This window comes from Saccostrea echinata, unplaced genomic scaffold, assembly GCF_033153115.1.
Source record: "Saccostrea echinata isolate AGI-Se365-2 ecotype Australia unplaced genomic scaffold, CSIRO_AGI_Sech_v1 ptg000007l, whole genome shotgun sequence".
NCBI classification, from domain to species: domain Eukaryota; kingdom Metazoa; phylum Mollusca; class Bivalvia; order Ostreida; family Ostreidae; genus Saccostrea; species Saccostrea echinata.
Genome location: NW_026889756.1, coordinates 1,444,287 through 1,460,519, shown reverse-complemented (window position 1 = coordinate 1,460,519; position 16,233 = coordinate 1,444,287). Strand labels below are relative to the sequence as shown.

At 31.8% G+C, this 16,233-nt stretch overlaps 1 protein-coding gene and 1 long non-coding RNA gene across 2 annotated transcripts in view; both read right to left on the bottom strand.

Moving 5' to 3' along the window:
- LOC133180595 (von Willebrand factor D and EGF domain-containing protein-like) overlaps positions 1-12,745 on the bottom strand; it is a 34,539-nt gene extending 21,794 nt beyond the window's left edge. Inside the window, exons 1-7 of the mRNA XM_061315072.1 lie at positions 12,533-12,745; positions 12,351-12,437; positions 11,828-12,229; positions 11,522-11,607; positions 10,637-10,715; positions 10,343-10,522; positions 9,808-10,037 (exon numbers count right to left, since the gene is read on the bottom strand). Of these exons, the coding sequence (XP_061171056.1) occupies positions 9,808-10,037; positions 10,343-10,522; positions 10,637-10,715; positions 11,522-11,607; positions 11,828-12,229; positions 12,351-12,437; positions 12,533-12,535 (1,067 nt within the window). The 5' untranslated portion in view covers positions 12,536-12,745. The remainder of the gene's footprint in view (positions 1-9,807; positions 10,038-10,342; positions 10,523-10,636; positions 10,716-11,521; positions 11,608-11,827; positions 12,230-12,350; positions 12,438-12,532) is intronic.
- A 269-nt stretch (positions 12,746-13,014) lies between these two features.
- Positions 13,015-13,872, bottom strand: LOC133180824 (uncharacterized). Its single transcript, XR_009720394.1, has 2 exons — positions 13,729-13,872; positions 13,015-13,179 (listed from the first exon to the last, which is right to left on the bottom strand). It is a non-coding gene; the product is annotated as an uncharacterized LOC133180824 (long non-coding RNA).
- Positions 13,873-16,233: the final 2,361 nt, after the last annotated feature.

Genomic DNA, 16,233 nt, shown 5'->3' with positions numbered 1-16,233 from the left:
CTCGTAAGAGATGATTAAGCATTTTCCCCCAAAATTTTATCACATAAATGATCGATTTTAATAAAAAGTGAAAACAGAAGGCACATACTGATAAATTAAGATCCCCTTTTAAGACTGAGTGTAATTTGATAATTTTTTTTTTTATTTTCATAGTTATATGATTCGTCCATTTCCAAAGATATAGTTGTCAAAATAATAAGCATCAAACAATAATACTAATAATTATAATAATGGTAATTTGGTTTTGTAATAGTCAAAATTATAACAATCATCAAATGATAATAAATATGCAAATTCAGTTCTGTAGTATCGGTAGTCAAAATAATAATCATCTTATAACAATAAATATGGAAAACCAGTTTTGATGTACAGACGGATAGAAATCATTGTTTGTTGTCCTTTAAATCGTCCCTTGGAGATTGAAAAAATCAACCTGGGTTATAAAATATATTTACTCAAATCGGACCCGTAGCTTTATAACACAATTCAACAATTCAAGTGGCATGAGACAAAGCCAAAAGCTAGATTTTTTAATAAAAAAAACATTCTCAATAACAATGGAAAACTCCTGTCTACAGGGAATTCAAGCATACATGTTCATGACCTTGGGTAAACAAAAAGTGTAGATTGAGGACTCGCATGAATGATTTAAATGTACTTAAAACCCCAATACAGTGTATTGATTTGAATGATCAACTTCCTGTTTTTCGATTGACAAAGGGAGGGATTTTAATTCGTGTGTGGATGGAAACAAACATTTTCTTATTTCAGTAAGACCTATTTTAATTTCGGTTAAAATTTTTTACATCAGTAAAGAATATATTCATTTCAGAAAGAAATTGTGGAAATAGGCAGTGGAGTTATATTAGTCCTTTGTGGGTTGAAATGAATACTAGTATGCTTCAGAATTATTTTTTAAAAATCTATTTGAGAGTGCAGTGCCTTTGATATCCTTTTGACGTTCAGATTGATTTTATTCATAAAGAAAATGATATATGTTCAAAATGGTTTTCTCTGCTCTTGTATAATGCTCAGAAGACCTCATCAATCTTGAATATAACTTTAAGATAAAATGGTAAGGACATAATTGAAAAATCTCTAGAAATCTCTCAAAAATATTCACTTATGTATAAAACAAAGATCAACGCGCCATTATTAAACTTCTGTCAGGAAAAGTGGTAAAAAGAAATATCATCTACCATGATTTGAATATGATATTCAAATTAAAAACTGCGGGTCCTTTAACGTTTATTGCTTACCTGCGTTAGATGCCTGCCCAGAGAGAATTTGTTTTGGTGAGACAACCAAAATGATATGTTTTTCTTATATGTAAAAAAAAAGATGACTAAAAAGGCTTATAATTCGTTGCAAATTCCAAAAATTTTCATAAAATAATCTTCTTTTTTTACGAACAAAAAAGAAGGTAGGTACATGGGTATCACACTCGGTGTTTATTTTTAACAGGAACTAATGGAACATGAGAATATCCAATTACTAATACGCCTCAGAGAGATAAAAACAATCCAAGGAATACAAAGGCAAGCTTAGTTTATGCATCTGTAAATCTTTAATCTATCATTTTATAGATAAATAGTTATGTTTTTCCCAATCTTCTTTATTTCGAACAGACAACAATCTTTACATTTACAAGCAAATATCATACTAAAATTCAGTTTTTATTACTTACTAAAATTTTAAGCTTTACTTTTGTCTTTTACTACATTTCAGACCTTGAAAAAAAATATATCGGTGCAATAACAGCAGTGATTGTACTTGTTTGTCTATTGTCCCTCGATACCGTGTCCATGTTCTACTACATAATGAAGTAAATAGTCACATTATTGCTGATTTTAAATGCGAAATAGATATTTTTAGAAGTAGTTAAAATATTATTTTTCTGTTCTTTTCGACACATATCTTCTAAGATATTTGATAATATGTTGTCTTTTGCAGAAAAAGAAAAACGGAATGCGAAGTCAGACAAAGTAAAATTGAGCTTTGTAAACAACCTGATGACGAAATTGTTAGATATTAAGGATGGGTTTACTAGGGAAACTAAAAATGTTCCAGGCGTGGATTTTCAAATCAAAAATGCTACAAACTGATCGAAAAAATGGAACCTGATAGACTGATATGAATACAGAACTGAATATGGTTAATGATATTGATGTTCCGATAAATACTCTTAAGCATATAAATGGTTGATTTTTGTATATCATTTAGTAAAAACAAGTAGTAGGAAATAAGATCAAGGAAATTGTCTTTATTTCTCTTTTTTCTTTTTTTTTTTTTATATATTTTTGCTTCTGACTTCTAAAATTCATAAAATGTTGACAACAGTAAGATTGATGTAAATGTTCATGTCATAATACTTTTACATGAATGAATGTTTCGGCAAATAAACAGCAGTGCAATAACGTACATATAAACAATGTCTGAAATTTTGTATGCAGGGATGTATTTATAAAATGCGATAAAAAGGAATGTAATAATCATTAGCGTTGATTTCTGAAGCATATTTCTCGAGAAATTGCAGTGATGAGCTCTTTTTTTCCCCTCACAAATATGATAAAGGAGAAGATGAAAATAATTCAAATGCAAACGGCGGGTGTCTGGTCGACAGAAATACTTATTCCTCCATGGCGCCTGCTCCCACGTCTAAAATATAAGAAACTGTTAACTCTTCTAATATGTATTGATTTAATGGACATTTGAGCCTTATTACTGTTCGATATCCTTATATTTCATTTATGCACACAAAGCTATTCTTTAATCTTTTTTTTTTTTTATTCCTAAAAGTAATTTTTAATTTTACAGATGTACGACATTTTATGGATGTGATTTATTTCTTAAAAAAAGGTTTTCTGTAAATTCCAAATCTATTCTAATGCATTTTTGTAATTTTCTTTTTAAGGAAGTAATTGCGCTTCCATTGATTATGATTTAATTGAACGGAATAAATAAAAATATGGCTTTTTAGTTAGGAAGTTTGAATAATTTATTGATTTTATAACCGTTCTATTGTGGGGATGTAAATTAGACCTTTAACTGCGTAAGTCTAAAATATTTGGTTTTACGGACAATGACGACAGTTGGCTTAGACAAAGAAGTTTTTGTAAGCAAAAGAGGATACCAAAGATAGATTATTTCCATAATGTAGAAACATGAATATCAAGTAACATTTTTTATCATATGATGGGTTATTATTAATGCGGTTTCTAACTGATTTTAAGTTACAAAAATCTGTCTGAAATACAGAACCAATATTTTATTTTCATTATTGCTAGGAAATTAGCCATATTAAGAAGAAGAATAAAAGCATACAACAATTGTTAATAAAGACATGAGGGAAAATTTCGAAAGGAAAATAAATAATTATAATTGAATATAGTCCTTCATCCAGAGAGCTGTATTTTTTTTAACCGTAAAAGTATTTCCGTAAAGTTATGAAAAAAATCTGAAAGCTAACACAAATGCTAAATCTAGAATTGCCGACAATTATCATGAATAATGATTTTCACAATATTTTAATTACTCCCTATGAATAAGATTTCGATGATCTTGTAATATTTTACAATGAAGAAGCTCTTAGTTTCAGTTTAATCTAAAATGATAATGTAATTATCGTAATTTCACACTAATAATACTATTGATAAACGTATTTTGCAATTTACATGCCCTAAGAGATGAACTTCCTGTTCTGTTATGAAAAACTTCGTGCTGATTGGTGCTTGGTGTTTCAATGCTAATTAAAAGTAATGAATGAATTTATGTTACCGTTCAGAACTTCAGAACGTACAGACTGTGGAGATTTAATTAGGTTAATGTTAAATATTGGACCCTGCATGAACATTTCTCAGTAGGAGAGGGAATGGCACTTTCATATAGGCAATTAAAAAAAGAAAAAAAGTGTATTTTAGGGTTAGTTAAAGTTTGACCTTTACACTTATTTAATACAGAGTTCTTCGTGCACAGAAAACGTTGGTAAAAAAATAACTAAGAATGTCCTAGGGATATAATTTACTGTCTTTAAGCCAATATCATCTAAAGAAATCACCTAATAATAAAAGCAAAGAATATTACTCCTTTTCATCAGGTATGCTTTAGAATGAGAAAATGGAACAATTTATTGATTGATACAAGAAATATTTGTTTGAAAATATTTAAATTCGCTTCTTGTTAAGCAGTTAAACAAATGTTAGTTATTGCAGTTCTAGCCTTTTTTTTTTTCGCAATATGATTAGATACAAGACTTCGAAAATATGCAATTAATTAAAGTTAGACTAGAGGTTTCCTGCCACTAACTTTTGCAAGGGCATACACTTAATAGATCTTGACCATTTTTGGATAAACATAAAGGAAACATTCCTTAACATGAAAAGTTCTGCTGCTTTCCAAAAATCTCGAGTGTTACTTGAAAAATACATAAAATACTTTGTTAAAAGTTACACCTATTTCAACTTGAGCTCAATTACTTGAAATTTAAACTAATAAAATGCAAATTCTATTTAAAGCAGCAGCACTTTCCAGAAACTAAAAGAGATGTAGAAATAAATTATCATTTAAATTTTGAATTTGAAAAAGGGTATGCCCTTGCGATATTGAATTGTGTTTATGTCCTCTATGCAGTTCACATTATATTTATTTATGTATTTATCACGTGACTAATAAATAAGTCGACCAGACTAGATTCAAAACAGAGTGGAGTATACTATATTCTTTCAATTAATATTAAATTCAAGTGATAACATAAAAGCTGTACAAAAAAAGATCAGTTTAAAAAAGTATCTATTCGCACACGTTTATATTCCATTTATCCTTCTAACTTCTAACTGCTTACTATGAACGCTATATCGCTCATGTTTGGAAAGGGACACGGTCTAATTATAAAAGAGAAACAACCCGACCAACCGACAGACAGACAGTTTATAAAGTGTCCCGTCAGCGTTGCTGTTTTTTTAGGTAATACATGTAGAAGAAGGCCTCATGGGAATTCGCAGTAAGATTTTAACATGATATTATTCCATCTGGTGCTTTTAAACACAAATAAATATGATATGGAAACCATATGCGTGTATGCGTACAAATGTAAAATTTATTTTAAAAGCAAAAGCATTGAAGACAATTAGACTAGCACATTAGCATTATAACTGGCTGGTTTCACACACACACACACACACACACACACACACACACATTGCAGAAAGGGAAATACAATAAAATTTTAGTAGATTAAACCAAACACTTGATAGCTTAAAAATAATTATAACATGAAAGATATAATATTGTATAATTGTATATGTATATGAGCTAGATTATATAAATTCGATATATATTAGATGATGCCGATTTAAATAACAGAATATAGATTTGTCACACACAATAATTATTATGTTCAAAATAATATTAGAAAATCAATTTTGAACTCCAAAGAGTTGGTCTAATTTTCCAGGTCCATATATTTTACTGAGGTCAATGGTTGGCGGGCCACGTCTCATTGAATGTGCAGATGGAGGTCTAGAATACATCGCAGCTGGGGATTCAAATTTCAGCAGGTTTTGGCCTTGGAAGGCATCCTTAGGATTAATGTTCTTATTCTCAGGATAAATGTTGACTTCATCGGGTGCCTGCTGAGCAGTTAGGGAGGAACTTTGATCATTTCTGAAAAAAATGTCTTTATTCAAGAAAGCAAAGCCTTCGTTTGAACTATATTTTAAATGGAAATCGTGTTGTTTTATTCGAAAAGTATGTGTAGAAAGGGACCATTTAATGAATAAATCAGTATAAAAATAATTATTCAAACATTATAGATAATAAATAACGAAGAAAAAAAAAAGAATTAGAAAAAAATTATGATCAATGTGGTATGATAATCAATATAATTTACTTTCATAATGTTAAGTACCTGTTATTGAGCTTTGACTTGATCATATATAGAGTAACGATCATTATCGTTAAAGAAACAATAACCACAGCAGTAATGAGTCCAATGGTCCCTGTAGATAATATGTCATCTGTATTTGTTTTCTTGCGTTCTGTTGCCTTTGTTGATGTCGATGGTACCGGTGATGATGTAATGGTCATTTGCCCTGTTGTAGTTGACTCCGTCCTTGTAGACGATGTGGAGATCGATGGCGTAGACGATACTACTTTTGTCTGATCAGGAGAGGTGGTGGTAAAAGTCGCTTTGCTTGATTCGTTTGTGCTGGACAACTGTAGCGTTGTTGAGATTGTTGTCGATGCCAGAGGTGCCGGTGATGATGTGGTGTTTATTTACTCTGCTTTAGATGACGTCAATCTTGCAGACGTTGTGGAACTGGACGACGTAGACGATACTTGTTTTGATATTACAGGAGTGGTGGATGTAAAAGGTGCTTTGCTAGATGCGGTTGTGCTGGACATTTGCAACGTAGTTGAGGAGTATGTTGTCGATGCCAGAGGTACCGGTGATGATGTGGCGGTTATTTGCTCTGCTGTAGATGACGTCAATCCTTTAGACGTTGTAGACCACGCTGTCGCCGTTGGAACTTGGATTGTAGATGTAAAAGACGTTATGCTTTGTTTGGTTGTGCTATACAACTGTAACGTACTTTGGGATACCTTTTGGGAGATTGTTGTCGTCGATGATGAAAAGTAAGTCGATGAATTAAATGTAACATTGTTACAATCTAAGAAAGTGTAAAAACGGGTCATTACCTTTATATGAAAAAATAAGGAAAATAGGTAATAGCAGGTTCCGATTCTGTGTATAATAATAAGACCTTAAAATGAATCTTTTTTTTTTAATATGAACTAAATTACTTACCGTTTGTCCAATTGAACTGGTGCACGCTTGGGTCACATTTTGAACAAGAATCATTTGATTTAATTGTATATTCCCGAATGCATTTACCATCGATGAAACAAAAACCATTCTACAAGAAAAGAAAAAAATGAGTAAAGACAACGCAGGTATGCTGAGGCTACGTACAGATTTTATTACTTTCCTTCATTAAAAGGCGTAAGCTATATATGACGTGAAATAAGAGATTGGGATTTTTTAATATTTATATTTAAAGATTAATTTCAAGTGCTAGGAATGAATGAAAGTATGTAAAACATAATATAAACTAAATTTTGTCACTTTTGGAATAAATAACGAGAAATTTGTAGGTTAAATATCAAACCCATAACTGTTGACTTGCTGAGTGAAAATAAAAAAAGAAATTAAACACGAATTAATGTAAACGAAATATTAAAACCATATGCCGTGAATATCCTGTGTGATTCATAAAATAATAAAATTTTAAGAATCAAGAAAGAATCAGGTACACTGATTTATTTTGATCATTATTTTCTTTTAATTGAGGACAAGCATTGTTTTGAAATCCCGATCAGCCTTCCTCTGCCGTTCTTAAAAATAAAGATACAAAGGTTCAACACAACGCCTTATTCTTTGAAACATCATTTTTGTCCATATGGAAAGTTTGTCGTCTATCGTACTTGCAGAGTGCTGCTAGAATTGCGTTAATTTGATGAAAAATCTTCGATCATTTGTATAAAACGTAAAACGTTTGAAAAGGTTTCGTGCAAAAGTGTGGAATAATTACTCCTGTGATAGGAGAGTAAGGATTCTTGCAGCACCTTTCATGGCCCAGAGATGTTTTTACATAATTCTTTTTTATAAACAGAAATAAATTATCCCCATGGTAGTTTTAAACTTTTTCATTCTTTCATTAAGGCATTTTTTTTCTATTTATAGATGTCACATGGTGACGTCTAGTGGCGTGTTTCTTTTAGCCTAAGACTCATTGACGTCTATACATACATGAGAAGTGAACGGAGATTTATAAAAAAAATGATACCTCATTATATTCAAGGTACTTACCTGTAACGTGAAGTACATTTTATTTGTATCGTTGTTGACAAATTGACACTCCGACTGATATACGAACACGTTGAAGGTATTTGTGAATGTTATTTTGTCATTAGACATATTGAACACAAATTGTGTCACCCAAGTATCGTTCGTTTCATAAATCAGACTACAAAATCCTTCATAAAGAGTCCTTTCTTCAAGCCGTGTTTCATAAACTTTCTGTGTAATTACATTATTTGTGACTGAAATCTAAAAGAAAGAAATATGGTACTGAAACACTTAATATCTCTTAAGTTTTATAAAAATAAATATAGAACACAATTTCAGATTTAAAAAAAATCTTTACCTCACTTCTAGTCATGAAGCAAGTTGTATTCATGTTCTCAACAAAAAATTGACCGAACATTGTGACGTCATCACAGGTATCCTCTGATAGGTCACATAGACCATTTCCAAGTAAAGTGGTTACTGTAGGGGGAGAAGTTATATCAAACGAACAGTCACTTCCGCCAAAGCCAGCTCTGCAGGTACAACTTCCTGTGGTTGTCATAAAGAAAGATTATAAACATAATTTTAAATCATCACTACGAGATACATGTAAATGGTTATCAAACGCAATGTTTGTATTATTTGCACAACATGAAACTGTGAGTTAAGATTTCAAGTTCAGTGCATAACGTATGTTTAAAGGTGAAAAATATGTATATTCTTCTTGATTTTTTTGTTATTTTTAGTTTTCCCAGCTTTTATTTAAACATTGTGTCAATCCACCAAAAACTTAAATTTCATTATCATCGTTGACTTTTCAATTTATTATGTTATTATTTCCTTGTTTTCTTGAAGCTGTTAAATGATTATTTTATCATCATCATCAGCAGCAGCAGCATCAGCATTGTCATATTAATTAAATTTGTAATTGACTTTAGAATTCTTAAAATATTTTAACTACTGTTTACCGTTTGAGCATTGACCGTGATTACTGCAGTTATTAGGACAAACGCTGAGTATTCCATATGTTATAGCAGGTTTTTCTTTTTGAAGAGTGTTATTTAGGTTTATGAACGTTTGACATTCAGTAATGGCGCTTTGGAGATGGAACGACGTCAAATTTGGATTTCCAGTAAGCTAAAAGAAATTAAACTATACCCTTATATACTGTTAAATGAATGTAGGTTCTTTATGAATATCATAAATATGGTTATGCATATAATATTGCATAAAAAAGTAAATATGCAGGATGTAAAGGAACAACCACAAAGAATACTCACAGAAACATCTGCAATACAGTTTTGAATAGAATCATTTGAGAAGTCAGCTACATGTTCTATACATGTTTGAAAAGGGATGGATCGATTGAATTCTGCGTTACAAATTGCAGTAACTTCTTCGTCCGTGTATGCAGCCTGCCTTTTTATCCTCTACAATCATTTAAATAGTAAAATCTATTACGTTACCAAGGAGGTACATGTATCTATTGTCAAAGAAAGATCAGAAGTTTTGCTGACTTCAATAAAAAAAAAAATAACTTTTGTGTTTTCGTGTAATGTGAAAAACCATTTTAATGACAAATTGTAAATTAAACTAAAATACCAAAAGTATTTTGTTTTCCACAGGGTCGGGATTAAACGATGCCATGTATTTTGCATGCCTCTTTCGCCTACTATTTCTACTGTGAAGCAGACACTGGTATTCTTTTCCACGGGTAGTCGTTCCACAATCTGTGTAGCTTTGGTAACTGCACTCCGTCTTAGTTTGGTTACACGTACAAAGTTGTGTTTTAGTAAGCGAAAGAGAATTCAGACTTTGAAAATCCATCGAAGCAGAGAAAAGGTCGTCACCAGCTGATACTCTAAAATTTATCTACTCATTAAATGTTCTTAATAAAAAAAAATATAGTAAGGCACAATAAACTTTAAAAATTAATGAAAAAAAAAAGACTTTTAAATTACCTCCATGAAATGGAAAAGTCATTTGGTGGATTATGATAGCTAAAACTGTTTGGGTCGTCTAAAGTTCCGTCTCTTCTTGTCAGGTCGTTCTGCATACCACCTCCTAAAACCCCACAGAGACCTGAACTTTTTCCAACGTCCGCTACAGACGGGTAGACTTGCGTTTGTAAAAACCAGTCACTATACATGTATAAGGTAGTTGTAACATACGTTCCAGTTGGAAAAAATATCTGTAGATAAAATTACTTATCAGAACCCACTTCTCTCTTTGGATTTCTTTAGTATGCACCCTTTTTACTGGACGTACTTCCTCTCCGATTAAAAATATCTGGAGAAGGCGGGGGCAAAACTGCTTAACTAGACGATTCTTTCCTTCTTACAATGAATATATAATTATTGAAAGTAAATGCTAGAAGAACAATTTATAGTAAAGTATTGTACTCGGGTGTACTTCTTTAAGAAGTGGGGGACGTCCTGTCATCAAAGAGCTATGTAAATTTCAACACAATCTAATATATTTATCTTATATGCTTACTTTATAAGACATATCGGTAACCTTGACAACCTTCAGTGATTTGTCATCACAGATTGGAAAGTTGATATAACGTCTCCCGTTGCAAGCGTCGAAGATGAAAACGTCTCTCCCAGATCTTGCAGCCAAGGCACAAATGCAGCGCGCATTAGGCCAGAAACACTTGTGATGTCTGACGTGCACCTAAAAAGAAAACAAAACAATAATGTCAATAAAAAAAATGCAGGGCATTCCTATAACGAAAAAATCGATGACTCTCTCAAGTAAATGTTCCCCAAAACTTTATTTTTTTTTTACCTCCTGATCATGTTCTTTGTTTTGATATAAAACACTCGTGATCCCTGTCTTGCATCCTTCGTCCTGGCATTCATATTTACTAGAAAAAGATTTATAAATTGATTATTCATCTAGAGTTAAGACAATAAAATGTAATAATAACAATGTTACAATTTCGCTTATACATGTTGTTATATCTCAAGGTAATACACTATCATCATCATCATCAATGTTGAATGGTTTCAGTGTATTTTGTCTATATTTTTGCTGATATAAACGCTGAGGTGATCCAGATTAAATCAAAATATACCGTCAACTTGTTAAGAAAATGAAATGAAAAAAAAAATGTTTTTTTTTTTATTTCTTTTACGGAAAATAGATAGAACCCCAAGGAAAGGGGAATTCTGACTAAGATCTGCGTCTTTTCTTGAAATAGTAATTATTATTATGCAGACAATGAAATTATTAGCTCAACAAATCTTTTTTTTTTTTTAGTTTTAAAATAAATCAATTATGAATTAAACCAACATCAATATAAAGGAAAGAGGCTAACGTCGATGAAACAACAAATGAGTTTGTGTAAAATTTTCTCTTTTGTTGGCACTGCCACATTATCTATTTCTAATGAAATAAATCTCATATGCTACATCAATATATTTATGTTTACTTATATACAATTTAGTGAAGAAATGTCCCTGTCGACTTCCATATACTCTTTTGATATATCCTGTTCTAATTTAGTGAGGAGACTTTAAGCATTTTGCTTTGTTAGCTATATTCCTTTGGTCTGATTTTGAATTCTTGTTTTGTTACTGTGATAAACACATATTTAAAAGTTTCAAAATATAATGAAGTTTTGCACATTTATCATATACATGTACTTTTCGCTAATTTACAATCACTTACTATTTATCAAATGTTCTCATGTGAGGGTCAGCATGTGAATAACAATACTTTCCCTTCCACTCTGTATGGTCGTCAATGATATTTATCTAAAATAACATGATAAAAATAATACACATTTCAAAAGATGACATACCATACAGATTGCTATGACATTCGCCATTTGCATTGTAGATAGCAAAATAACTAGAAATCTGTAAGAATAAAAAAGAAGTGAAAAAAAAAAATTGCACAAGAGATTTAATAAAAACTATCAAAATATTTATAAACGTACTATAAGGAAGATGCATTGAAAACATAATTACTAACTGGGACGTCGGGGAGCAAAACGCCTTCAAATACTTTTGCTGCCTTTTCGCCGCCGCCTATGGTTTTTAGCCGAAGTAGCACACTATTATCAATTTCATAGCCCAGACTGTCTTTATTTTGTATAGTCATCGTATACTCTTTATACCACTGACTACGATCGTTGTATTTGTGTCTTTCACTATATTTGAAACTGGGAATTTTTATTTCACAGGTTCTCGAACTGCCGGCAATTGTACAATCTGAAATAATGTTTTCTGGGAAATCAAGAGAAATTGACAATTCTCCAGTATCTTCTAAATTGTATGTTGGCAATTCTAACGTGTGTGTCGCATAAGGTATTGTGGGTCGAATTCTAAGCGTCGTTTCTCCCTTTCTTGACATATTTAGAACTGGTGTTAATACCTACAAAATTTTAAGTGTCTTGAGCTTAGGAAATTAGCAGACAATTAAAAGTTTTAAACGTAATTTGAGCAGAGAAATGCAAAGATTTACTTTTCTATTGTATGAAATTTTCATTGTTTACCTGAATTCCTGCGAAAAACAGGGCACTGGATGTACTGTTACAGGGTGAGTCCACGAGTGTTCGTTTGGCACCGACTACACAATGAATCTGCACATTTTGATTCAAATGTAGAATTTATTAACCTAAATGGATGTATGTACGTTAAATTACAACACAAAGAAATATTGCAGTTAATTTCATACCATGCATCCGATCTTCCTCCCCGCATTGTGCAGATCCTCTGTTGTAAGTATAGCATTGCCAAGAGTTGAGGTATCTACGGTTTGATTCTCTATAATCCTTGTATTATCCACGTACCAATCGATGTGATAGTACAGAGTGTTATCCAAAAGGGGAGTGAATTGACAGCGAAGCTCTATAGTTGGATCCCATTGTGTGCCGTCCGAGTTTGTGACATTCGTGTAAGAAACCCCTTGGTATACAACTTGAAGGTTAGAAGGGGTTTCCGCTACACCTGTGCATTGGAAACTCAAAAACTGAATGCATGTAAATGATGGTTTGATAAAAAGGGATTTAAGTTTTGCAAGTTCGATATTTATTACTTACAATTGTCTGTTTTTTCTGTAAAAGAAAAAAAAATCGAGAACAATATATGACTTATTTTTCAATGACTAAAGAGAGAGAGAGAGAGAAAGAGAGAGAGACTCAATTTCTGTTTTCTTACCGAAGCAGTACGCCGAATTGCATGAATCCAAAGACTTAAGTTTGTAAACAAAAAAATTGTTACACTTCTTCACTCTGATGTTAAAACTCTTTTGGCAAGTTGATGAGAATCCTACACCACAAATTTCGACATCTGTCTCATTCCCAACAGTACTAGGCAGTAATCCTTAAAACACAATTTAGAAATGGGACTATTATTATAAATTTCGATAAGTTGACCTGATGCAGATATGCAAGCATACCTTACAATGCTGATGGTAAATATTGCAAATATTTACAATAAATAATATCAGTAGGATAAGGAGCAGTGTCAGAAGAATGTCTTCGAACCCACAGAAGACCTTGTGATAAGTAATCCGACAAAGAAAGCAACTTCGATTAGGAACATTCACAGCATTATATACAAATTTTATTTTGAAGACACCTTTGATATTGCGGACATAATGTGATGGCGGACAAAACGTGACTCAACAATTTCATTTGGCTTCAAGAAATTCAGATAGTTAAGGTACAAAATAACGTCATTATACAAAAGTAAAAGTCCCCGTCCATTGAGGGGGGGGGATGCCGGACAACATAATGAGTTATGAAACAAAACAAAAACTATTGTATCTATCACTACCATCAAGAACAACATGTACGTTTTTAGATGTCCGTATGTATACAGAGAAAAATTGTTCTCCATGGAATAAGAGCAGACATCTGTTAATCGTACCTTTCATCCAGTACGGATAAAGAGTACCACAAGCCGTAAGTCCAGGTGGTGATGACGGCATCAAATAGGAAGGGGCACTGTACCACCCCTCTGTTAGATAGTAGTCGCAAAGTGGCGCGGAATCCATGGGAAAATTTGGACTTCTCTTCAAGAGGTTGCCGAGTTCTTGATGATTTGTAGTTAGGCATGGATCTCCAGAAACTGAAAAAAAGCGAAGAATAAAAAATATAGAACATCATAAGGTATATAAAGAAAAGAGAAGTGCTGCAAAGAGAAATTTATATTTTTCAGTTTTTAGGATACTGTTATGCAGGCAAGGACAGATACACTAGTCTATTGAAACAATACAAATCGGGAACGGAACAAACACGGATCTCTAAAAAAACATCGGAGATGGGATCAGGTGTCATTGAGGAATAAGCATCCTGTGTCAACAGATCCCACCTGCCGTGTGCTCCTTTTCATGATCGAGCAAACGGGAAAATCTGTAGACAATTACGTATTTAAATAGTGGCCAAACAATTACAATGAAAAACGTCAGTAAGCGTTCGACTTAATGGTAAATTGTATTTGCTTACAAGGTTATTGTAGGACTTTCATAAAAATTTCCAAACAAAAGATCTTTAAAATGAATAATAATAACTTTCTTTTAGAACGAAATTCATTTATCACTGGTATTGGTCAAGTTACAATATAGGAAATGTTAGATATCATGTCAAAGAAAGCAAATTACTAGTTCTTTGTTTAAAATATCCTAGTGAAGCTTCAATAAATTCAGTCTATATTAAATGAATAACTCACCCCAAAATATGAATCCAGATATTAATATCAGGTAACTCACGTTGGCTTTAGTAGAAGCCATGAAACAATATTTAATTTTCACGAACAATTTTCTGCCAAGTGTTAATAATAAAAATACCCCGATAAGCAGATATCTCAAAGCTTGTCTTTAAGTCAACTTTTCCTCAATATCATTGATACAATACAGAAAATATATTGAAGGTATTACATTCTTCTTTTGTTAGGACTGGTTAAAATACTTTTTAAAACTGATCCCTTCCCTTTAAAGAAAATCAGGTTGAAAAAGTCAACATGATCAGTGACGTAGAAAAATAGGCGTATCAGCCAATCGATCTCTTCCTGGAAGATTGATTAGGTGTTACTTTTTTTTAGACTTTTGTCCAACCTAATTACAACGTTAAAATGAAAACAATAGTCAATTATTTATCAATCGAATACGTTACAATTAATAAATATGGATTGCTCATTTGGGTATAGCAGATAATATTACGTCTATCTGTGAGGAACAGTATTATAAAGCAATCTTCTTTTTAATATGCCTGCGATATCAGTACTTGTTCCTTACATGTTATTTTCTTTTTTAACATTTGGTTTCGATAAATCTCTTTGTCTGAAACACTTGTACATATGAAAAAATGTTTTCCTGATATAAAGCTTGCTTAACAATAGAAAATAAATGATTATAATTTATATTCGATGAATGTAGATTTTCAGATGTAGAAAGATTGATTGTATCATTTTTTTATTTATTTATTTATTTATTTTATTTATTTATTTTTTTTTTTTTTTGCAAAAGGCGGCACTTTCAGGTTAGATTGGAAATCCTCTTATGTGTTCGATTTTTGGAAAGGAATACCAGTGGAATTACCATTGATTCTGAGATATAGCAGTCTGTCTGTATTTTCAAACCCTTTACGGCTCTGGATTTACCAACTTCTAATTGCCTACTTGGTGAAAATTATTACTCAATGTGTATCAAGCTCCAGTGCTCATAACTTTAATTTATGGACTATCGATTACAAACCTAAATAGATAAATACACGAACAGTTTTTATTTATCTCTCCACCCTAATAAATATATTTAAATCTATGTAATGTTGGTTTTTTTCTATTATTTTTAAAATTATTGCTGGCTATTTTAAGAAGCCAGAAATAGATCTTAAAATTTTATATGTAGATGAAAAATGAGATATATTAGTACATATTTTTGCTGACACTAATCAAACATACACGATGTCGATGTTAAATTGGCATAGATGATACAAATCAAAATATCTGTTATTGTACAATGAAATATTATGCACCTATTTACTGGTTATGAGGACAATAGCAAGTTTATCGTCCCCCAAGACAGCAACTATTTCCCGAGACGCAGCCGAGGGAAATAGTTTGCTGTCGAGGGGGACGGTAAACTTGCTATTGTCCGAATAGTCAGTAAATAGGTGTTTTATTATACCGAAACCGACTTTTGTCGGATACGTCACAATACCACAAACCAGATAGTTTTGAGATGAAAAATGAGGGAAATGGACTGCTGCCGGTGAATAGTTTAATGACTATTTCACCATGGACAAATAGCACAAAAACTATTCCACAGTAGGGACTGTTTAGAAAAAATAAAAGGTTTAATTGTCATATTTTTATGTAGCAAAAATTCACAGAGGTATAATAAATGTAGATAACGAACAGTATTTAAGTTCAAAA